Raw genomic sequence first — 24115 nt, forward strand, 5'->3', positions numbered from 1 at the left:
TTCACCGGGTAATCGTCGATCTATCGGTATTACCATTTCTGTGCAGATAAAAATGCTGTAATACCGACCTGCCGAATCTGCCAGGTCACGAGATGTGTCTACCCCCTTAAGCAAAAGATTCAATTTTTGGGTACAGAAATGCTAACGGCGCGTAGCGGCAAAAGGTGTGAACTAAAATGAGTGTCAAAATACGCCCAGCTGCCAGTCTTGAGGTCGTAACGTATTCACTATAGACTGGCGCTGACGTGTTTTAACGCCCATTCGTTCGAGCCTTTGAATCGTCTGTTTAGCAATAAATAAACAGTTTCCTTGCCACCTCTTGCTGCTAAATGATAGGTGACACTCCATAAAAAAATCATAGGCCTTCAAATTGCAAGGAGATAAATAAATAAAAGCGCTATTTCACTTCTGGCAGCGTAACGTAGACAGAGATTTGAACTCCGTGTGCCAAATTGGAAATTGAAGCTTTTTTAAAATGAATTTGTGTACTTTGCACATTGCATCTAGAAATATAAACCCTTTGTGTTTTTTCTGTGTGATATTTCTAACGATTTCGTCTATAAGTTTAATTAGTTTCAAGCAATCATTGAATACTCTGAATGCCGGAAAAGTGGGCGTTAAAATACGGCAACGCCAGTTTATGTCGAATAGTTTATATCCTATAAAGAGTCGCAGCACTATCGTACAAAAAAAGCAAACTTTCGAGAGTGTACCGTGTAGATGTGCGATATACCATTTTTTTAATCCCTCTTTGGATAAATTTCTTACCGCAGACAGTAGCACGGCTAGGTTACAGGTACTTGAAACAATTTGAATATAATAACATCACGTTGCTTCCCCGTTTCATCTTGATTCTCTGTGTCCTCATTGTCCGGCATCCTCGTTGTTTCGTTAAAAAACTGATCGGTGTTGCAAAATTATAATAAAACGCAATGCATGACTTCACAAACTGCACGTGCAAAGGTGAAGAATAACGAACATCGCAACGATCGATCAAAAGTCAATTAAACTAGTACTTCAAGGTACCACATCAACACTCGATTTAGGAAAACAAAACGCGAGCTTCGCGGTAGATTTAAAAGAAATTAATCACGTGAGTCTGCATGGTGTCAGAAAAATTAGTTGCTAAAATATTTTAGCAAATGGAACGATATATCGATGAAAATCTTTGCCCTTGCATTTAGTTCTTTTGCGGTGGTCTGAAGAACACAGTGTAAGTAGAAAAGGGGTGGTTCCGTACCCCGAAACAAGTTCAAGCAGTGAATTATGTTTTTAATACGAAGATCATCGAATTGAAGGTAATATCAATTTGTGAGTGGATTCTCAAATTCGTGATGTGTCAAAATTTATTGTAAAGCGTCATGGACAAAGTATTTAATTGAAATTGTATTTTTTAAGGTGATTATGGAATTCATATGGCAGATTCTATTTAAGTTGCCAATTTAATTATATCCACACGAGCATGTGTAACGAAATTACTGGTTTAATGGTTCTGCAATTTATATTTTTTTTCTAAGCAATATATTCAATATTTTATAGAGTTCGTGTACTTACATCGTCCAAGCCAGCGTTCATCTCCATGTCCATCATTTTGCTCGGTGAAAGTGTTCACGGAAAATTGGTAAAAATCGAATTCGTTCGTTTCACAAATTATTCAGACTTAATTAATGGAAGATTTCCGGTTTCAATGGCGATTTTCGCGTAATTCCCCGTAGAAAAATAGACTTATTTAATCCTACAGCAAATGCAAAGAGGCTTAAAATAAATCGCGAGCGATGAAATAGAAATTCTTGAAACAATATTGCCTGTTTCGCGGAACGCTAAGGTATTAAAGTTCCTGTCAGGTTCTTATCGCGTGGAATAATAAATTGCAGGGTAAGCTTTCACCAATTAAAATTTTTTATACAATGAAACTAAGAGCATGAATGCGGAATCAGGAAGTTACGGAAAAAGCAGTCAAGCCAAGAGATTCTAATGAGCAACAGAGTACGTGGAAGAATGTGCTACTGATTTGAAGCCAACTATCGCGATTTTCTCTTGTTGACTGGTCTCCATAGAAGCCCCTAATGCGAGGATTTTAATTCCATGACAGACTGCGAGAGATCAATAGTCAGAGATTTTGTTAGTATGCCACGTGTTGAGCCTCATCGAAAAGATTGTGACGCGAGAGGTTTCAAGGATATAAGTGCATGAAAAAGGAGTAAGTTCGTTGATAATCCTTTGAGTGTATGTAGCTGGTATTTGGTTGCATTTACTAGAAATGGCGTATTGGAGTATTAATGTGAGTTGAAAATTGGGTAATTAAAGTTATGGAGTGTTTGATAGTAGGGGAATTAAAGTATCGATATTTGAACATGGTGGAATTGGAGTATTAGTATTTGAACATGTTGGAAATAATGTATTGGTATTCAACCATGGTGGAATTGTAATTACTGTAGTGTTTGAACCTGGTGAAATTGGAGCATTGGACTGTGTTTAAACATGGCGGAAATGGAGTATTGGTATTTAACCATGGTGGAATTGTAATATTGGAGTGTTTACACATGGTGAAATTGAGGTATTGGTATTTGAACATGGTGGAATTGGAGCACTGGTATTTAAACCTGGTGGAATTGGAGTACCGGTATTTGGACCTGGTGGAATTGGAGTACCGGTATTTGAACCTGGTGGAATTGGAGTGTTTGAACATACTGAAATTAGAGTATTGGAATGTTTGGACATGGTGGAATTGGAGTACCGGTATTTGAACATGGTGGAATTGAAGTATCAGCACTTGAACATAGTGAAATTGGAGTATTGGACTGTTTGGACGTGGTAGAATTGGAGTACTGAAGTTTTTGATCATGATGGAATTTGGGTATTGGAGTGTTAACAGTGGGGGAACATGAATATTGGAATACTTGAAAATGGCGGAATTTAAGCACTGTGAAGTATTTGATGCAATGGTGAAATTGGAGTACATAGTGTAACATTGGTTAGAGATGGAATTGAAATACTCGAGTGTTTGACAGTGATGGAATCAGACTACTGAAGTGTGCGACAATGTTGGAATCGAACTATTGAAGTGTTTAACAATGATAAATATGGAGTATCGAAGAATTTAACAATGACAGAGTTTCAGTATCAGGTCCTTTGTTACAGAGCGATATTACTGTATTAATCTGTTTAATAGAGTATTATCCAAAATATATTTTCCACGAGTATGTGAAACTTAAAACACTCAAGTATTTTACATACTCTACTTCTACCTATGCGCACGTATTTATTTCAATTGCTTCCATCTGCGTGCCCGTACTTCCAGCGACGTTTACCACATATCCACATCCCGTCACCATTAAAGTAATTTTAACCTGTGACGAATTCAGCTATTATTTCACAGTACTCCTAAAATTGCTATCATAACAACCAGCATCCTATCACCAATTGGAAACCACGCCAAATATACTGGAGAAAATAGCAAGATGCTCCTTTTCCATCAGTAACACTTTGGCACCCTCAACGCTTTCAAGTCCCGGCCTACATACCACCACACAAAGGATTACAACAAGAATCGAGCATATCGATTTGCTAAACAGAAGACCGTCTTGAACGAAAATATCATTGTATTAATAAAATTGCCATCGTTCATATATATATATTAACATTTTACATCGTAACACTTATTATGTATATATATATATTACTTCTCCCACTAAGTTCCTCTTAAGCTCTATCTTACAATACGTGGAGTCATTCGTACTTCAGAGAGAAAGAAAAAAATGAAAGAGGCCTATGCATCAGCATCGGAACAACAAACACCTCTTAAACACCTTGAATAACAAACTTTATTTACATTCACGTAGTTAGTGTGTCCATACCGAAGCCACGACATACTCGAATATCGCTGCAACCACACTCGTGATCCAATATTCCAAACACTCCTCGCGTTAACATCTCCTTTCTTCACTTCGTTTTCCTCGCACACATACTAACTGCGACCTTCCGCGGCGTGGCCAGCGTTCAAGATCGCTTCCTCGTGAAAATACACACACACATACGCACGCACGTACATACGCGGCTTTCGCAACGAAAGCTTTTCGATTACTAAACCCCGGCGTCCTCTGGGGGATGCCCAGAGAAAGAGAAACTGGTGTTTCGTGCGAGAGCCCATCTTGAACGCTCGCCGCGCCAACGACGCGCATACACGTACACGTGGGCAAATAATATAAAAATAATTCTGAGGTACTCTTCTCTCTCCTCGTAGTCGGAATTTCCTAACTAATTGGCAGACCACGTTCGTCGCAAACTTCCTCTGTAAACGCGCACCCCCGCAGGGCGTCGCTATTTTTCTTTTTCTTTTATTAATTCAGTTTTTCATTTCTGGTTTCTCTCCCTTCATTTCCCTATCGGTTCTCTGGCTCGTCATTCATTCTACGCGCAGGCTAGCCCGCGACATTTAGGCACAGGGGAATTCCCGGTTAGCAGAACGACACGCGCGCAAGATAGGGAGAAAGGGTATGTATGTACAGCTACCAGGCGTGCCAATTGCGGCGACCCTTCGCACATGCAGCTTTTGGGTGGAATTTACGCTGAAGGGGGGAAAGTGTAGCGAGCTTTTTTTAGGTAGGCTCAAAGGGTAGATCGGAGGATGCCCTTTTGGATGCACAGGGTGTAAAACAATTCAAGCTGCAATTCTTTGTATTTTAATGTGTTCTACTCAGTGGGAGGATTTAAAAGTGTCAAGGGAACCATTTTTGCCGTTCGTTGTGTGAAACGTTCTTTGGAACATAGCAGCTTTGACGCTTCCTCTCGTGTCAGTGAGTCAAACACGTTACAATAAAGAGATTTGACCCTTGAATGTTAAGGTCAACGGTGTAGAATCACCTGTGACCTATGTGAACCATGATATTCATTCTTTTACACTCTGTGCATTTACAAATGTCGAGCTAATAGTATCACTCGAAAGGGCAATGTTAACCTTTCGTGGTCACACCTTATAATCACAAATTGGTCACACGGGGGTTCACTGTACCCCAGCGTCATTTTTTGAGTTACCATTTTCGTATTTCTGAATCTTTTAAGTTTTCACTGAAAATTGTACATTCGTAATACTTATACAGTCATGGTCTAATAATATTTTTCTAGAAATGCAAATTTTGATATGATAAAATGTGTAGTTGAAAACGAGCGTTTTTCCACACTTGTGGGGAAAACCCGATTTTTTAATATTTTTTTTATTTTTGTTTTTGCGATAAATCCCCTTTGAAAGACGTAAAGGCGCAACATATCAATTCGATAATTCCTTTTGGGGTGCGATACACCCTGTGTGACCACGAAGGGTTAAGTCTGCAAAGTGATTTATGAACAAAAAATGTATTCTGGTTGCTACACACTTCTTGGAAAAATGGGAGAAATCGAATGCCACTTTTATTTGGAAAAGAAGATGGAAACTTCTGGAAAATAGAGTCAAAGCTTGTAACTTCAAGTGGTATGTCGTTGACACACTCCAAGATTAATTATTAATACTTTATCACTCAAATTTTCGATTAATTCCTCTTGAAATCTCGCCGAAGCTGCGCAATTACATTTACTGTTCACTAATCACTAACTAACATTAATATATCATTAAACGTAATTCCTTTCAACGCTCCGAAGCACATGTGCGAAGAGTCGAGATCGTACTTTAGATGGAAAAGCATGACGCTCCAGCAAGGCATTGATTACATGTAAAAAATAACTCGTATCCTAATCATAGCTCGTACCTCGACGGTACTCCCCAATATGGATGTGCTCCATAACGGAATACATTTTTCACATTCTATGTACCCTCTCCAGAAGCTAGAACACCGTGTACGCTCTTTACAGAAGTCTTTAGATTCGCAGTTCTACAGGCCCCGGACATGTTGCAGCTAATGATTTTCAATGTTCGAAGAAATACCACAGGTTCTACACTTTGGATCCAAACACATCGTCCAAGCGACTGCAAACTTGTTATCCTACAATTTAAAGCATTTTATTTATTATTATCTTGGCTAAGCTCAATACCACTCGTTCTTAGGACATTGGCCAAGCCTGTGGAATCTTTTGAGAATGACAATTGAACCTTGTAAAACTATGGTACCATTGGTTGCTGTCGACGTATCAAGATCTTTTTCTGGTAATTTTGTTTGTTGACGCCACCATGGAATATTAGTTAACGTAGCGAAGTTGCGTTGCTTTCTTCCATTCGCAATTGGGCAAACTCGGGATCTCGAAAACGGTGAACTTTGGTGTTATCGGCACGTTAATGATAGTTCTATAATTAATTAATTTTATAATTGATTCATTGAACCTGTGCAGCTTCGATGCAACACTTTATCCTCTCTTACTATGAGCTTTAATTTCATATTTATCATTGGTAACATGTGTAGGTGAAAAAATGTTGATTCTACTTGTAAGATGTAGTCTTTTCGATAGTCAGTGGATATCTGGAAAATTGGAAAGAAACCAGTGGCAAATACAAGTTTACATTGGAGAGTATAGTGGATGAATTGTTAGCATCATGTTCATTTGGGAAGATACGATCACATGTTATTACGATGGCGAAAGTTTGGGTAGAAAAGGTTCACCGTGATCGATGCAATCGGTAAAACATAGAGAAAGTGTCATCAGAAGCGAGATTACAAGCTCGTTAGCGAACGTACGCAGGGTAATCACTGAATTCGTCGGTGCAATCGTTGTGGCTCGAAAATTATAACGATTTTCTCTAATTTTGTACCCTACTTGGTAGTTTCTTTCTCGTCTGACTACTCCGAGTTTCGATCATTTGGAAGTTTGAGCCCAGCTTGTTCTAATTTGCCAAGGTCGCCTAGTATTTGAACGATATATTAACTTAGGTTTTGTTAACATTTGAAAGAACATACTGATGAATTTTATATAAATTCGTTGAAGATATTAATATACAAAGTGTCCCTGAAATAAGTGCAACACTTTCAGTTTATTCCACTAATTTTTAGAATGGAAACCTTGCGTGGGGAAAAAATGAAAAATTTGGGAATCTAAAGAAGGCAAAAAAAGTGTAAATACTTATAGCAAGGTAAAATTAAAAACAAAAGTGTGAAGTACTTATAACAAGGGAGTTCAACAAGTATTATAGAAATTAAATGCAACAGAAAAGTCTTCCTTTGTTGAATTTGTATTAGTAATTTAGATTTTAAAGTCACTAATCCGTTTAAACGAATTCTACGTTTAAGTTAAGTAGGGATTAATTACTAAAGAACTTACTAAGAAATTTAGATTTAATTATTATTCTACGCAAAAGTGCACGGTAATCAAGTAATTTCCTAATAAACGTTGGCCATAATCGCTTCGCACTGTATTATTACTTTAATCCTAACAAATTCAACGATTACCCCATTAAATCGTTATCTTCGTTGCATCGCGTTACATCCTAACACTCTTAAATAATTTCATTAAATCCAGCATGCTGAAGTACCACGTTCTCCTACAACAGATCCCTCCTCGAAACACTTGCATTTTGTTTTTCTAATGTGAAACAAAAATAAAATATAACGTGGTACAGTTATTTTGAATTTAACAATAAAATGTCTTCAAACATAAACTCGAGTGAGGAAATTAAATGCAACAGGATATCGTTTAATTCAGTCCATGAAGTACCTACGCTCCGAAATGTTTATAAAAATATTTGGAAATAGTGGCACTGTTTGAGAAACGAAAATTTCTTCAAGCTTTTGTTTTTAAGCTAAAAAGAAAAAATAGATCCCAATGCGATCCACTACTTGCATCATCTTCTCGTCCAAATTACTCGTATTCCTTCGTACCTAATTTCCTCTACCTTCATTTTTCATTTTTGGTATCCTCTGTATCATCAGCTTTTACAGAATATAATAACGTCTCGTACATTGGCTTCTGCTCGCTGACACGTTGAATATTGACGCAACGCTGTAAACGAAGTTCTACGTCATAATTACGCTATCATCCTAATAATTAGAATAACGTGAACGAATAAATTGTCCTTTCTGAACATTACTCGAGCGAAGTATTACGTCGATAACTTGCAAATTAGTTGCAAAATGTACAGGTTGCTTCAAAGGTGCCAACTACTCGAGGAAAAAAAGTAAAAAAACATAAGAAAAACGAGGCTCGAATTTTCGAAACCTGAGCAGGGTAACTGAAATCTCTCTTTGCTATCACTTTCGAATGAAATCACTCCTCATATATCCTTCTTTCACACGAAACACTTCTGAGGCTGACAATTGGTATTTCAGAGACATACACACATTCCCTATGTTTTTATATCTTTCTTAAAGCATCGCTATTTCCGCCAAGTCAACATATCTAAAATACTAGTCGCGAGCCACAGAAATGTCCCGCGTGAAAGTGCATTATTAGCATTTTAGATATATTCGCACATTTTTCATCTTTTTCAATCTCTGTTAAATCAGTGCTGTTTCAGTCAATGGAATTTATTTAAAAAAAAAAAACAGTGACGAGCCACAAAGGTATGCCGTCTGAAAAAGCCTTAACGACAGCAAAGAGTTTCTACTTTCATTTATTGCAACTTATTGCAACCGTCAATCGACAGCGTACGGTTGGCCTGCGAGAAAAAGGGGCTGGTACGAAAACGCTCGTGAAAACGATCAACGGGGAAAGCTGCACAAAGGACAGTCATTCGCATCTGCAACAGCTAATGGCGAATCATCGAACCCGTTGCGAGATACTTGGAACGACGTACAATCGAAAGCAGTCTTTTAAAAATCGAAACGCACACGAACTACAGCGGCTCCCTTATCGAAAAGATCTCTGGAACTGACTGTTCTAGACAGTCCTATTGCAATGGCACGTCAATGACACGAACCTTTTCAATTTCTAAAATCAACGGTACAAGCGACACGTCGCGTGCGGGACACACGCGACGCCGTATCTCTGCCGTGCACGTCGAACGCCCATGAGCGTTCTCCGCACGGGGTGCACTGATCTATGAAAAATGTAGCGTTTCTTTCGTTAGAGGAGCTTGCGTCGGTTTTCCCAACGGTCTGCGAATGGAATTCGCGCGAAACCGCGTTATCGAGCAGGAAGCTTATTGTCACGTAAATTTGGCACAGAAGCTAGTAATAACGCGCCGCTGCGCACGTATGCTTCGGAGGTTCGTCGAATCGCAGGACACCTGATAGGAAGTCTAAAAATGGTCTTCTAAGATTCTACCAGGCTCTCGCGAGCTTTCGAACGCTGTGTCGCGATTCGCCAAGGTGCGCGCTTGCATAAGATCGGAACGCAATCTTCACTTTCTCCCTTCGTTCGGCGGTGATTCGGTCTCGCGCGTTGGCTGAAAGTTTCTGCGCTGGTTAAGGCCCTCTCACGCGTCACACTCCTGTGCCTGGCGACTGGTACTTCGAATACATCCGCACATTATCTATCCATATCTTTTTAACCCATTTGGCAACATAAGAGGCAGTAACAGTGCGTTACTCTGGAACTGGGAAACACAAATTCGCATTTTAACCCCTTGCCTTATAACGAGTCACACAGTTAAGGAATTCGTAGGCTTTTTCTTCTATTTCAATTAATTTCAGCACTTACAACCTTTGGAAAAATCGTAAGGCAAGGGGTCAACTCAAGACAGAGTATTGTGAGCAAAAGTACATATTCTTTGGACCTTGGAAAATGTTTAAACCACTGTTGCCTCTAGCAATGAAATATTAAAGTGGCAGTCGTGAGACACAAAAATGGCCCGCGTGGAAAGGCCCTTAGAACTAGTGGTTCGAACACGAGTAGACACTGGACGTCGCTACTCCGTGTTTCTGTTTGGTTGGAAATAGTACAATAGCACTGTGGAGGATACAGGACGCTGTGCAGCACGAAAGGTGCACACACGACTACGGTCGAAATAAAAGCGTTTCGTCGAGATGATGATGGCCATGGGTAACGATCGCGCTCTGCCTACGGATCCTCTGCACGCTGGTTCGATATTAAAAGTTTAGAAATCGCTACGGTCGCTATCGCCCTCTGAACGTCCGGCACAATTAGAGTAAAACGCGACGCAAGGATAATTTTCTCAGTCTACGATACGCATCTCCTTCGTCTGCCGCCATTTCAACGGTCGACCATTAAACGCACCTCTCTCGCTATCTTAATTCACGATTCCTGCATTTCCCTAAAAAGAGTATATTCCAAAATTAAATACATGTGTATGTATATGTATATAAATACAAATATCTCTATTTTACAACGCAACTTTACGAAATGTTCCTCGGCTCTCGTAACTACATTAGTTTACACGCGGCCCTGACGATCATTCTCTTTACAAAGCGATTGAATCTGACCCAGTCAAAAACGCGAACGGCGATTGTACAAAGTAGCTTCATAAGATGTGGGCACGGCTCCAGAGGCGAATTTCACGCCGAAAAATAACAGAAATGGAGGGCACGAAGCCATCCTCTCAACACTTTGACTGCGGCCTCACCTAACGGCAGTCTTATTTATGCGATCTTCGAATAACATTAATTTACACGGCTACGATCGATGTAAGAGTTTTCAATGGAGGCTGTTGGAATGAAGAAAGCACTGGGATGTCTAATAAAAAAACTGGTTGGGAATAGGATTATTTATAGTTGGAATCACTGTACTGGAATCTTGGTAGAACTTATGGCAAACGTAGCGCAACAGTCAACATGTTAAGGGGGTCTTCTGGTTTACTCTTTCAAATTTTAGGCATTGAGAAAGTGTCTTTAAATCATTGAATTGAAATTTGAGGAATTTACGATTTCAGGGAAACTGAAAGGTAACCGTTTGCAGATAAAGATCAGAGTGCTTGCTTGAAGGCTGAGTACGAAGATGACTCAGGTGATATCTGTAGTTTACTTTGTTAATGAGTAGTGACACTGTCTCTCTACCTTTATTGATCCTTCGTGCCGAATAAGATAGGTAGCCGCATTCGCAACTGTTTTCAAAAATTTTGCACGGTAATTTACACGGTCGTTATACATCAAGCTACGAAATTTTGTTAAAACTTTGCAAGTATCGTAGAAAATCCAAAAGAACTCCATACATACGTATTTCTTTAACTACCAGGGCTCAAATCTGGAGGATAAAACTACCACTTAAAGGGAATGAGACAGTAGGTGAAAAAATCAGAAAGTCAATTGTTTTACAAACCTGCAAAGTTTCATCAAAATCATTGCAAGCGAAATCAGTTGTAACAGCTGAATTTACAACTACTAGTATTCAAGGACAAAAGGGGCTGTATCTTAAAGAAGCTTTTATAATAGCGAAACTATTATAAAAATATTTTTCCATTATTTTTCTCGCATTGAATTCACATCTGCACTCCCACAGTTTATGAAGATACTTCGTATGAAAAAAAAAAGGACGAACGATTTTCGTGAGTGAAGTATGACACGATGGGATGAGAAATTCGATTGCTTATATTTACATGAATACACGTAACGGAAGTAGATAAAATATAAACGGAACGTCGATGAAGAGAATTGACGAAAGGAGACAGAGATGAAAATTCGACATACAATAAGGAATATTCTGTACAATATACCGCGTATCCTATGGTAAAAGCAACAACTGCGTTTCATTATTATTAGTTTTTTTTTTTGTCATTTCACCTTTTTCTACATTTCGATATAATCCAGGATCCATAAAGCGGATCGGTATCGCCTACGCGCAAGTAAGATAATAATTATGGTACAACTGGTTTGGAATTTAGCTCTTTTAAAAACGTTCGATCACGACACGTGTAAAAATATTATTATATTAGCGATCGGCGCCGATATATGTATATGTATGGTGTGTATATATCTAGCTTTACGATTTAAGTGCACGCAAGTGTACAAATGAACGTAAAGAACGATTAATGTCGAGTAATGTTGACATTATTTCGATTTCCATTACACCTTCCTATCTGATAAGCTTCTAATCAGGAACAGTCAACGAACTGGCTGACACGTTTTCGCGACGAAACTTTGCGTGTTTGCAGATCGAAGATAATTAACCGACACGTGATTTGTTCTTAATTGTTAATGGACTCGAATTTAAGGGTTGAAAGGTAGAAAGTAGAGCGCCATCCATTTAATTTCAGTTCACTTTCTATTTAAAGAAATCATTAAAAAAATGAGAAACTATTGCTGGCTTCTTTCATTTTTGAAATTGTGGAAACCATTTGCATTTAGGTGCTCGAATAAATCAACTTCCTTGCACGAAGAGAGGTGCAGAATTATTATATTTTAAAATTCTTTCAAATTCCTTTTCAACAATATGATTTAATCATAAAGTTATTAATTTTCTTTTCTTACGCGTTTCATTTCATACTATCTCCATTTCCAATTTTCTAATATTTATAGTCCCAATGGCCCATTTTAATGCATGAATAAATGAATCTCAGTGAAGCGTACTAAATCGATAAAATAACATATGCAGCTTCAAAAAGAGAAGCCACCAGCCCACATAAATATCCAAAGAATTTGCACAGAAAATTTACTAAAATATATCTTCCATCCGCTTGAACTCGAAACTACGCAACTAAAAAAGATCCCCAGTACCCCCAAACTCCACCTGTTCTACGAAACACGCAAAGTTTCCAGCCCCGTGCAATCCAACACATTCGAATCAAATGAAAATCGAAGGAACGCAACACCACCAGCTCCCGATATGCTCTATACGCGTACATTCATTTACATTCGATACGTACGTATATATATACATATATCTATATCTCCGTAACGTTTACCTAAGAGACAAACTCCGAAACACCGTATCTCTATTTAGAAGAAAGAAACGGGCGAACAATCCGCGCGGTTACGTAGCCGAATGCTCCAAGGATAATTGATTAAGAACGTAATAGCGAATGAAGGAAACGATCCCGAAATTTTCTACCTCGCTCCTGTAACGTTCAGCTCGCAGGCGTTACTTGGGAAGAGACCGTGAACGGCGTCACCTGATAGAGGAAACACCTGTTGCACACCCTCACGGGTTTCGTGTGCCCGTAGCGGGGCAGGGGCACGTTGTTGCCGCTGCAACGGCCGCAAAACACCTTGCCGCAGTTTCGGCAATGGTGCCTGCGGCGGACCACGGTGAACCCTGCCTGGCAAGCCATACACCTTGGCGCATCGTTGTCCGGGATCCAGGCAGGTGCCCTCTCCACGCACTCCTCTCCGCGCTCGGTTACGTGGGACGCTGGAAAGAAGAAGTTTTGTTCGTCAGAGAGGTTGATTCGCTGGGAGCAATAGGGTGTTTAATGGTTTTATGAGGGGGGACTGGTAGTAGATGAGCAGATGTTCTTTTGAAATATAGTTTGGATGCTTGCAGAGTGTTACAGTTGAATTTTAAAATTATGGTAAAAAGGTCACGGTGTACACAGCTTGCTGTACTTCTGGGGATATTGTTACTATTGCAGGGTGAGGACAGTGGACTTCAAGGGTTCTGCCTTGATAAGAGGATACTGGAATTGAGGGGTACTGTTGTTGACAGGGCGGGCTGGACTTGAGGGATACTGTTATAGCTAAGTAGGTTGGAATTGAGGGGCATTCTTGCGAAAGGAGATGACTGGACTTGGAGGGTTATGACGAGCTACGAAAATCGAAATTGGAGGAGTAGTATTGCGAGGTGATAAGATGGGACTTGGGGAACAATAAGGTGCCCTTGGGAGGTGATAAGATTGAATTCGAGGAGTATTATTGTGAGCTAAAGAGATTAGATGTAAGGGATACTCTTGCAAAGAGAGAGGACGGGACTCGAGAGGTTCAGTTACCAGCTGCGAGCTGGCAATATCGGAATATGAGGAGTACTGTTGCGAGGTGATAACATTAGACTTGAGGGATATTATTATGAGTTGAGAAGATTGGGCTTATACTATCGCGAACTGAAGAGATTGGAATTTTAGGGATACCGTCGCAAGCTGGCCAAAACATGATAGTCCCTGCTGTGAGCTAATAAGATTGAACTTGACGCTATTATCAGTTGATAAAATTACACTAGGGACAAATTCCCATAGGCATGCACTCAGAGAATTAGCAGCAAGTACAAGTAAAGCTGAAGGTGTGCTAATTATATAGTTGTACATACTCATATTTTGGTCGTTTGCCACAGTGGTCTCTTCCAGATCGTCTTCGTACTCCTGCAACGATTCTTGCCGATCGTGATTAGTACCCGTATCGTTTAAAGGACTCGCCAGCTGATTATCCGTCGTTAAACTTTCGTCCTTCGTCTCCACGTCTTCCACGGCTTGACTACTGTTCATGAGGAACACGCACTTCAAAATATTGCGTAGATCCGACGCGAAGTTCGTCTGCAGTTGATCAGCCACGCCAGCTATGCACACGAACAGTCGATGAACAAGATCCTCTGACGAGCTGAAACAAAATAGTCCGCACTTTTTATCGTCACATTTCCTAATAAAGCAACTTTTACCGATGCCACTTTTTCGTGATTTCGAAAGCAATTAATTAAGTATTCTGCCCTGTGTAAATGAAATACGATTTCGATCTATCACGTGTGTTATTGGAGAAGGTGCTTCGAAGTAAACGAGGGCATTTTGCTAGGTCGATCGCCAATGATCCACGATATTTACCGCAAGTAAAACTTTTACCGAACGAGCAGGCAGATATTTTTAATCGATGTTGAAACGAAGGTAGTGTAAAAAGAAGGAGATGCTAATAGAGAATGTTTAACATAACTGCTAGCCAATAATGCAAACGAGCAGAAAAGATTGAGATTAATTAAACTCAACACGTGCGACTTAATATGCAAATCATTCATTAAGGTAGGTGTGTTAGGTTAAATAAGCATAATTCTTAATTAATCTACCACGTGTGTATTTGTTTAAATTTTATACTCGTGTTATAATCGGCAGTGTCATCTCTGATTATAATTTATTTAAATTTGTTGCATGCACTGGTTGTACACGTTACACCTGTATCAATAAAAAAAGGCACGGTGCCATGCAAAAAGGTGAAATTTAATCGAATGAGTCAAATTGAATGATGACGAACGCTTTATCTGCTGCTCTCGCGCACGCTTGAGTTTACGATTTCGATCTATCACATGTGATCCTAAGAATTTCATCTTATTTTATATTTATTATTTCTCTAAAGCAAATGCACTATCAACCACTCAACTTATTTCCCGAACAGACTTGGGCAGAAATGATTTGAAATACAAAATAAAAGATAAATTTGAAATAATGAATTATTTGAATTTCTTCTATTTTAAAAACAATTTCGAAAAAGTAATCTTATCTTGTGCCAAAACCAAATAAATCCTTTCAAAAAGACTTAATATTTCAGCTAACTGTTTCCAATGAAATTATAAATGATCTTACAGCGTTCGCTCTCAGCAATATTCACTTGCCAAACACACTTGCTTACGCAGGAAATGAAATAAAAAATGACTCGATTATTATTCATTATTAAAATCATTTGCTTGTCCAAACGAACTAACTTCTACTCAAATAAGGCAATACATACGTTATCTGAATAATCATTTCCAAGATACGTCATTCAAATAAATTGCCCAAGCCTGTCCCCAGTTCGAAAGTCGAAGCTCAGAATCAACGATCCTTACCGAAACTTCGCTCGAATCTGATTCCTGTTCGCGATCTCAGCAGCCTGCATCGCCAGGGCGATCTCTTCGTCATCCTGGCAGTCGCTCTGAAACTCGCTGGTCTCCGAGCTCGAGTCACAGCAGCTCGAGCAGCTGGAACTGGAGCCGACGTCTTGCTTATGCATCACACTGTGGTCGGAGCTGAAGGACTGCGTCCCAGAAACCGTCGACGCGTTCACCAGTCTTATCACTCGCGCGGCCCTCTGCGTATTATTGTTTTTGTTCGCGTTCTGCACCCCGTAAGGGACGTTTTGCTGCGTCACAGGAGAGGTCGGCTCCGTCACCAAGCCGCTCTTATCCGTCCTTGGTCCCAAACCGTCGTTCATCAGTTCATTAGGGCTCCTACTTCCCAGCTTCCTCTTGGTCTGCTCCGAACGATGGCTAACCCGCTCGTACTTGTCCCTCTTCTCCAGGTCTCTCCTCTTCATCCTGCTGATCTGCTCGGACCTGGAGCGTCTGTGGTCCAGCAGCTTCCTATTCTGCGGCGACAGGTTCCTGGACACCTTCGACAAGCCGCTGCTGGTCCGTTGCTGGCCAGATGCCGAGTTATTGCGCGGCTCGAAGTGCTGCAGCCTCGGACTGGCGTGTGGGCTGTGGCTCCCGAAGTTCGGCATCTGCCTGGTGTTCTGGCTAGGATGCAAGCTGGCTCCGTAGCTGATCAGCCTGGGGTTCAGGCAGCGATCGGTGGAATTCGACCTGGAGCTCTCCGTGCTGGTCGCTGAACGCACGTTCGGGAAAGTCTGCGCCCTGTTCTCCTGCGCCTGATGGATTATGTGGCTGTTCCTCTCGTGCTTGCGCTGGTGGCGCCGCTTCTGCTTCTCGTCCCTCATCTTCCTCGACGTGATCTTCTCCTGCGCGTACTGCTCGATCTTCGTCCCGATCTTGCCGATATTCTGGGACGTGGACGGGCAGTTCTCGCACTTCAGGTCACTCCAGAACTCCTTCCTCGACGTGGACGCGTCGATGTTCAGGCTCAGGTTCTCCCAGTTCTCCGTGTAGTTGATCTGGAAGCTGGACTGGTTCGAGTCGCAGACGGATATGTGCCCGTTCCCGTAAGCCACCCCGACGAACTCCTCGTTGGTCCCGTCGAAGTTCGACGATATCCTTGGAATGTTCTTCGCCGCCTCTGTGCTGGCCGAGTGGAGGTTGTGCACCTCTATAGAATGGTCCAGGGACGTGACGGTTTTTACGCTTCTCAGACTGCAGACGCAGGAGCTCTCTGATATAGTGGAGCTCTTCCTCTTGGGCGAGTTCATGTTCGAGCACGAGTAGCTGGTGTTCTCCTGCGTGTCCTCGTCGTCCAGTACCTGTTCATCCTGCTGGATCTCGTTAGCGAACGTTTTCTTCTCCTCGGGGCTCTTATCATAGAGACTCGTGTTCTCCGACGATATCACCGTGCAGATGCCCGAGTCTGTCTGCTCGGAGATCTCGTTCTGGCAGTCGCCATCCAGCAACAGGTTCGACAGGGTCTTGTTCGCCTCGGAGATGAGCTTCTTCGAGTCCAAGTCCGGCAGGGAGTTCTGAATGTGCACGGTCTCCCCAGTCACGTTGTTCTCGTGCGACACCTGGTTCAGCAGATACTGCGTCTGAGGGATCTCGATGTTGTCCGAGCCTAGTATCTCGGATATATCGGAGGTCATGAAGTCGTCCTGCTGTTTGTGGAGCTGCCCAGCCCGCCTGCCCTCGCTGCCACTGGAAACGCTGCCCTCGGCGCTCATCTGAGCCTCGGAGCTTGGTACGCCCATGAAAACGGGACTGGCTACGTCCTCGTCCACCCTGGAGCAAGGACTACTATCACAGGACTGCTGTCTGCTAGCGTTCGAACTACACGGTCTCTTCGCGTTGCAATGCACTTCGTCGCCGACACCCTCGCGTTCACTCGATGTCCTCGCGCTACCGTTACACCTGACACTCTCGTCGTACACGTCCGCGGACAGGTTCACACGATTAGGCCCGATTTCCACGGCGCTTCTCCTGTTACCACCGCGCCTCTTCCCATCTACCACCACTTCATCATCCTCCTGATCGCCCCTGCTCCCCGTCAAACGATCGACGTTCACGCCCTGTTCCGTCAGTGCCTGAACGGCGTCGTTCGCCACCTCGTCCATGTTGTTTCCCGTGTTCCTCGTCACTGTGTAAAAATCTACGATGAAGTCTTTGCAGTTCGGGTAACCGGTATAAAAATTGTGAACGAACTCCTCCAGGTCGGGTATGTCCTGGCACGCCGACTTCGATGATTGCGTGATAGGGCCCGACGGCTCCTCGTTCGAGCATAACAGCTTCTCGAGCATGTACAGCTCGCGATTGTTCAGCGTCCAGAGTAGCTCTCTGATCTTTAGAAGAAGCGTCTGAAACGAGAATGATAGGTTCCTAGGGTTAGTAACGTTGTTATGGCGACGATATTTGTAGGAGTGTTGCGCGGTACTTGGGCCTTTCTGGACCCAAGTGCCCAACGACGAGCGTAAAGGAAGCAGTAATAGAGGAAACCTCGGAACTTGATCAAATTAATTGATTTAACAAAAGATACGTGGAATGTTACAACGGGTCCAAATTGGGGCTGTAACGAATATTCGAATACCAGAGAATTCGAACTTGAGAATCGAATATTCGAATACCAGAGAATTCGAATTTAACATTCGAATATTCGAATACCAGAGAATTTGAATTCAACATTCGAATATTCGAATACCAGAGAATTCAAATTTAACATTCGAATACCAGAGAATTCGAATTTAACATTCGAATATTCGAATACCAGAGAATTCGAATTTAACATTCGGATATTAGAATACCAGAGAATTTGAATTTAACATTCGAATACCAGAGAATTCGAATTTAACATTCGAATACCAGAGAATTCGAATTTAACATTCGAATATTCGAATACCAGAGAATTCGAATTTAACATTCGAATATTCGAATACCAGAGAATTCGAATTTAACATTCGAATATTCGAATACCAGAGAATTTGAATTCAACATTCGAATATTCGAATACCAGAGAATTCGAATTTAACATTCGAATATTCGAATACCAGAGAATTCAAATTTAACATTCGAATATTCGAATAATTGGGAGTATTCGAACAATTTTGAATTGTACCGTACAGAAATCTGAACATGAAATATTTTCACACTGTATCGTAAAATTCTTTTCACATTGGCCTTTACAATTATTCATTTTTCAAACAATAAGTATAGAACTTTATTAATCTTCGTTAAATTTATAAATTTTGAAGCGAAATCAACCGTCTGTTATTAGTATTATTATTCTAATTATTTTACAGTCGTTATTCGACCAAATTATTCAAATAGATACTGATGAATTATTCGAATAAATAGAAGAAATAATATGTCGCAAAGAGTAAATATTTATAATCTAAATAAAATATTCTACTAAAAAGAAGTACTCGAAACCCATTGGAATAATGCCCAATTCTGTTGCGCAGTCGATCTACGACGTGAAGTTTGAAACATCTATATAAGCAGACATTTTTACAGGAAGAAAACAATTTACCAAGGATTAATAAAGTTCCAAATTTGTCAATAATGTTCGAATATTCGAATACTCCTAATTATTCGAACAAACTATTCGTATTCGAAATTATCCATTGTCTGAGGGTTAAAAATAACAAACTTTATCTGGAATAATTATAATAAGTAACCCCTTAGGTTTACAAACTTCTGATTAATATTTCTGCCATTAGGGTTGATGTAGAATATTAATGGCGTCGTTGAACTACGAAATATCCTTACGATATACATATCAGCAAATGTGAGAAAATGGAAAATATGGAGCAACAACGTGGCAGTCAATGTGTAATACAAACGACGAACCAGTGTTGGTTATTAAATAACAGATTGGATTCTATTTGCACTTCTGCTACAACTATGATACTACTTTTTCCTTCGTGGCTCTGTGTCACTTATGCTATCACTGTGATATTCTACTATAAAGGTTCTAAATCAGTTAGAACGTAGCGAGTGTCTATAATAATGTCATTGATAAGCATTTTAATCTACGTCTATTACACTGTGAAGTAAAAAGGTAAGCACTGTAATGTGCAGTGACTTCTTCTTATTATTCATATCCAATTACTCACACAATGGGAAAAGAAAGTTGAGATATTAGTTCTGCGAGTGGAGGTAAGGAGAAGACTAAAAATATTACACATCCAGCACTACAGTGATGAAAGTAACATTTCGTTAAACGTAGGAAACATCAACGATTTTAATAAAAGTCGGGCTGATGTTGATGAAATTAAAATGTAGTAATAATTGATAACGAACACGTAATGACAACTAATGACTAATGAACGGTACCTATTGATAACTGATGCCTTATGGCAACCAGAACCTGATAACGAGTGCTTGATGATAAGTGATACCTAGTAATAACAGAAATCAGGTAATACATACCTGGCGTTACCTGATAATGCCTAATAACTGTTTACGTACAACTGATAACCGCTGATAACTAATAATTACAAACTACTAGCACTACAACGCACCATACCATCCTACGAATAATTAAACTACAAGAACAGTACCTACTACGTAGTACAGCAGATGTTCAAAGAATAAAACTGCACTGCAAAGCAGTCCAGTAAATATCCGAACAAAACCTCGAAAACTCTAAAAAAAAATCCTCCAAATTTCCTTAACACTAATCCTCAAAAACCCATGGTGCCTCCTCCCGTACCCAAAACTTTCCCCAAACAAATCACTTCCCAACTTCCACGATTTCATAAATACCAAACCCGCAGCAATCACCGAGCCACTTTACACGATCGGGTTCCCCCCGGCCCGTGGTCCACTCAATTACAAGTCCCACCGGCAATTATTATCGCCCGTTTACTCACCCTAAACGGTCTAAACATTTCGCTAATGTTGTCGGGCGAGTTGAGGCACAGCGGGCCTCCAGGCGGTGCCAGGAGGCCGGAAACAATCGCCAAACGAGGAATAGTAAACATCAGAGCTGGCTCGTAATTATCGACGTCGGCTTGGCTGAGCAATCCACGCTCGAGAGCTCTCTGCAGCGTCTCCGAAAATAAAACGCACACGAGCTCCTGCTGCTCGTACTCCTTGGTCGATTTCACCGGCACCATGGCGCCGACGTAGCACAGCTCGAAATCGGCGAACAGCCGATCGAAGATCTTCAGCGACTCGATCAGCTTCTCCAGAGACGGGTCCAGCGGGTTCTGCGTTTGGAAAAGATACTACGAATAGAAACGTTAGTTAATCGCTGCTCGAAGAAGAGAAAGGTATTTCCGTGTCGGAGAAGCCGGCGGCGGTCTCGCCGCCTCTAAAGCCGCGTATTCACCTGTGCATTCGGCGCGCACCGATTTTTAGCGCGTTCGGTGTTCGGCGCGCGTTCGGACCATCAAAGCGTGCATTCGGGTCCGAACAATACCATGAAATGGACGCGACGCCGCAAAATTCACTCAACCCCGAACCCTCGCTGAGCTCCGGACGAGCAAAAATCGGTGCGCGCCGAATCCACATTCGGGGCGAATACACAGGTGAATACGCGGCTTAAGGGATCATGCTCAGTCAGGAGGCCGAAAAATGGGTGGCTCCTTGGAAATTTCTTACTCAAAAGCTATAACACATTTCTCAAAAAATCTTTTTTCCTTTTAAGGATTGCATCTAGTACCGTGCATCGTAATTTTGTTATTTAAAAATATTTATCAATAACTAAGTTATTGTCCATCACTCAAAGATTCTCTAAAAAAAAGGCTTCTGCGGTGACCACTGCTGCTCGAAAGTCGATCATCTAAAATAAAAAATTCAAAAGAATTGACTTATTATATTATATTATCTAGTATTTGAACGAAGGATTTTTCGAAATATTGATTTGGGAAAAAATGGCTGATGTTTAAAGTAAAAGTTTAAAACTGTTATCATAAATCGTGTCTGATTTTCGTCAATTAAAAGAAAACTAAGCATCGGATAAAAACATCCTTCGTTCAAATACTAGATAATATAATATAATAAGTAAATTCTTTTGAATTTTTTATTTTAGATGATCGACTTTCGAGCAGCAGTGGTCACCGCAGAAGCCTTTTTTTAAGAGAACCTTCGAGTGATGGACAATAACTTATTTATTGATAAATAATTTTAAATAAAAAAATTACGATGCACGGTACTAGATGCAATCCTTAAAAGGAAAAAAGATTTCTTGAGAAATGTGTTATAGCTTTTGAGTAAAAAATTTCCAAAGAGCACCCTTTTTTCGGCCTCCTGACTGAGCATGACCCCTTAAGGTAAATTCGATTGGGAGGCTCGTTGAGTTTTAACGAAGTGGGTTTGGATCGGTGGTGGGCAGGGTTCGTTAGAATTTTTTTGAGATTCTGAGTAAGCTCGGGACGTTTACGCGACAATGTTGCCAATTGGCAAGGTTAGATTCTTTCTATTTTGATAAACAATATATAGAGGGGATCATAACGTACGAGGCCTGTGTCACAGCGTGACGTCTTTATTCTTCGAGGGGTGAGGCGAATGATCGCGGTTTATTTCGTTGTGGGCTGAAGGGATTTGGATTTAAAGTTGTTTGGGTTAGACTGATGTATAGTAAGTCAGAAATTTGCTCACGAAAGATTGTCACGTTCGCTGGATCATATTATGCGTGTGTGTATGTAGTCATATTTGATGGGTAAGGGGAAAATCAAGGATTGTCACAAAACAGCTTTATCGAGAAAATTAAGTGTTTTGTTCCAGTGCGCATTACCTGTTTTTAACCTGTACACCAGATCTTTAACGTTATCTCGCGGGGGCATTTGAACTTTATAACCCTTTGTGATTCGACACTTCTGCTGTCCCAATTACCACCAACAAAATCACGAAAAATCGACATTCCTCGTTTTTTTCCTCTTACCCCTCAATTATGGTATTGGAATCAGGGATCAAGTTTTCGCAAATATATACGGCTTCTTCTGAATTTATACGAAGAAACTTTGAGTCGGTGTATGTGAGCATTGTGAATATACTATAAATAGTTAGGAATGTATTAGGAATATGAAATATAATACAGCATCAAATAAGTATTCCATGCTGACACGTCCGCTGGTCGTGTGTTGTAAATTCAGATATGCGTGCGGAGGATTTAACATATTGTAAAAATATAAATCCTCAACACAGGGATCAAAGTGCTGCGTTTATATAACGAGAAAAAAAAGGAGCGATTTTAAATTCTAATTGAATGTTAACATTTCAAATGCTCGAACGCAACCGTGTTGTTCAGTGATACACGGTTTCTCCTGTGAGTAATATTTGCAAACTTTAATTAAAATGAGGTAATTTCAATTAAAACGCAGTAACTTCAACTAAAACGGAGAAACTTCAAATCGATTTTTATTTGTGTAACGAAAATGTTACTGTAATAAGTTTTACAACTACTGTATTTTATTTCGTAAAACAATTACACTATGTTTCAGTTCCTGTTAAACCTCCCCCCTCCCCCCCCCACACACCCCCAGTGATGATAATAATTATTTCTAGAATCAATGAAATTTATTAATAATTCTAACTTAATAATAAGTGAAAAACCGAGAATGTTGAGCTATAATAACACGGAGACTTTTGATTTACGTAGCAGAAGGTATACGATAACATGAATGCGAGATTCTGAAGCTGACGCTTTTAATTACAGTCTTTTGTCTTGCTGGAAAATTTCCATATTCTGGCTTCTCAAGCAGAAAATCCAAGTGACCCAGTATTTTTGCATGTAACAGCCAATCGTGCCTCTTTTACGTTCGAAGAAGACACATGCTGCCAAAAGCAATTTTATTTTACAACGTATTATTGCTAGGATAAATCTATATTGCAATTGGATTCGTGCGATTCTTATCCTGTTATCGTCTATGTACCAATTTAATGGGATATCATTAATAAATAAATGAGAAATTATCGATGAAATGCAGTAATGTAAGTGCATAAACTGCAGGGACTGGTATGTCTATAAAAAAAAAAATAGAAGAATGTTCTTATAATTGCCATGTCCTCGAAAGAACATTACACGAGAAGAGAAAGTTGCACGCACCCAACGATGCACCAGTATGCAATATGCATCGCGAAGCAAGTTCATTTCTTTTACAATGAAATTGTGAGGTAAATGCACTTTAACCTTTTGAAAGAAGTAGACTTGACCTGAGAGACTCGTGGGTAGTTTTAAAGGGATATGGAAAGCTATTAATACGTATCGATTAAGTTTTAATGCTTCTGTGAAAACGAGTTCCTTCCGTGGCATTAACGTACGTTTGATCGAAGTAATATTTAACAATAATGATAGAATTATAATAAATTTTCATTTCTTCGATCGTCAAATTAAATTTATTTTCAAGCAGGTACATTTTGTAAGAAGAATATATCGAGACTTATATTCACTCTTCTTTCCCTTTGATAATTGCAGCTTAGTTTATTACCAGTTACTGTATATTTTCACCTGTTTGTAAATGGCAGTTTTCTTATTAAGGATAATCAGGTACTTCATGGTCTGACAGGCATTTAACACCGAATGCAACGACTTAAA

At 40.3% G+C, this 24115-nt stretch overlaps 2 protein-coding genes across 4 annotated transcripts in view; both read right to left on the reverse strand.

Moving 5' to 3' along the window:
• The window catches only part of LOC143367162 (cilia- and flagella-associated protein 58), a 78544-nt gene that overhangs the window by 23373 nt on the left and 31056 nt on the right, over positions 1-24115 (reverse strand). Inside the window, exon 2 of the mRNA XM_076808752.1 lies at positions 1555-6109. Within this exon, the coding sequence (XP_076664867.1) occupies positions 1555-1590 (36 nt within the window). The 5' untranslated portion in view covers positions 1591-6109. The remainder of the gene's footprint in view (positions 1-1554; positions 6110-24115) is intronic.
• Positions 3807-24115, reverse strand: part of LOC143367159 (lateral signaling target protein 2 homolog) — a 43493-nt gene continuing 23184 nt past the window's right edge. Inside the window, exons 3-7 of one of the 3 annotated variants that reach the window (XM_076808745.1) lie at positions 20448-20804; positions 15547-17933; positions 14050-14336; positions 12862-13161; positions 3807-10132 (exon numbers count right to left, since the gene is read on the reverse strand). In XM_076808745.1, coding sequence (XP_076664860.1) covers positions 12878-13161; positions 14050-14336; positions 15547-17933; positions 20448-20804 — 3315 coding nt within the window. In that variant the 3' untranslated portion in view covers positions 3807-10132; positions 12862-12877. Of the gene's footprint in view, positions 13162-14049; positions 14337-15546; positions 17934-20447; positions 20805-24115 lie in introns of all 3 variants that reach the window. The other 2 variants (XM_076808746.1, XM_076808743.1) reach the window with 2 other exon arrangements.

The sequence above is a fragment of the Andrena cerasifolii genome, chromosome 3, assembly GCF_050908995.1.
Source record: "Andrena cerasifolii isolate SP2316 chromosome 3, iyAndCera1_principal, whole genome shotgun sequence".
NCBI classification, from domain to species: Eukaryota; Metazoa; Arthropoda; class Insecta; order Hymenoptera; family Andrenidae; genus Andrena; species Andrena cerasifolii.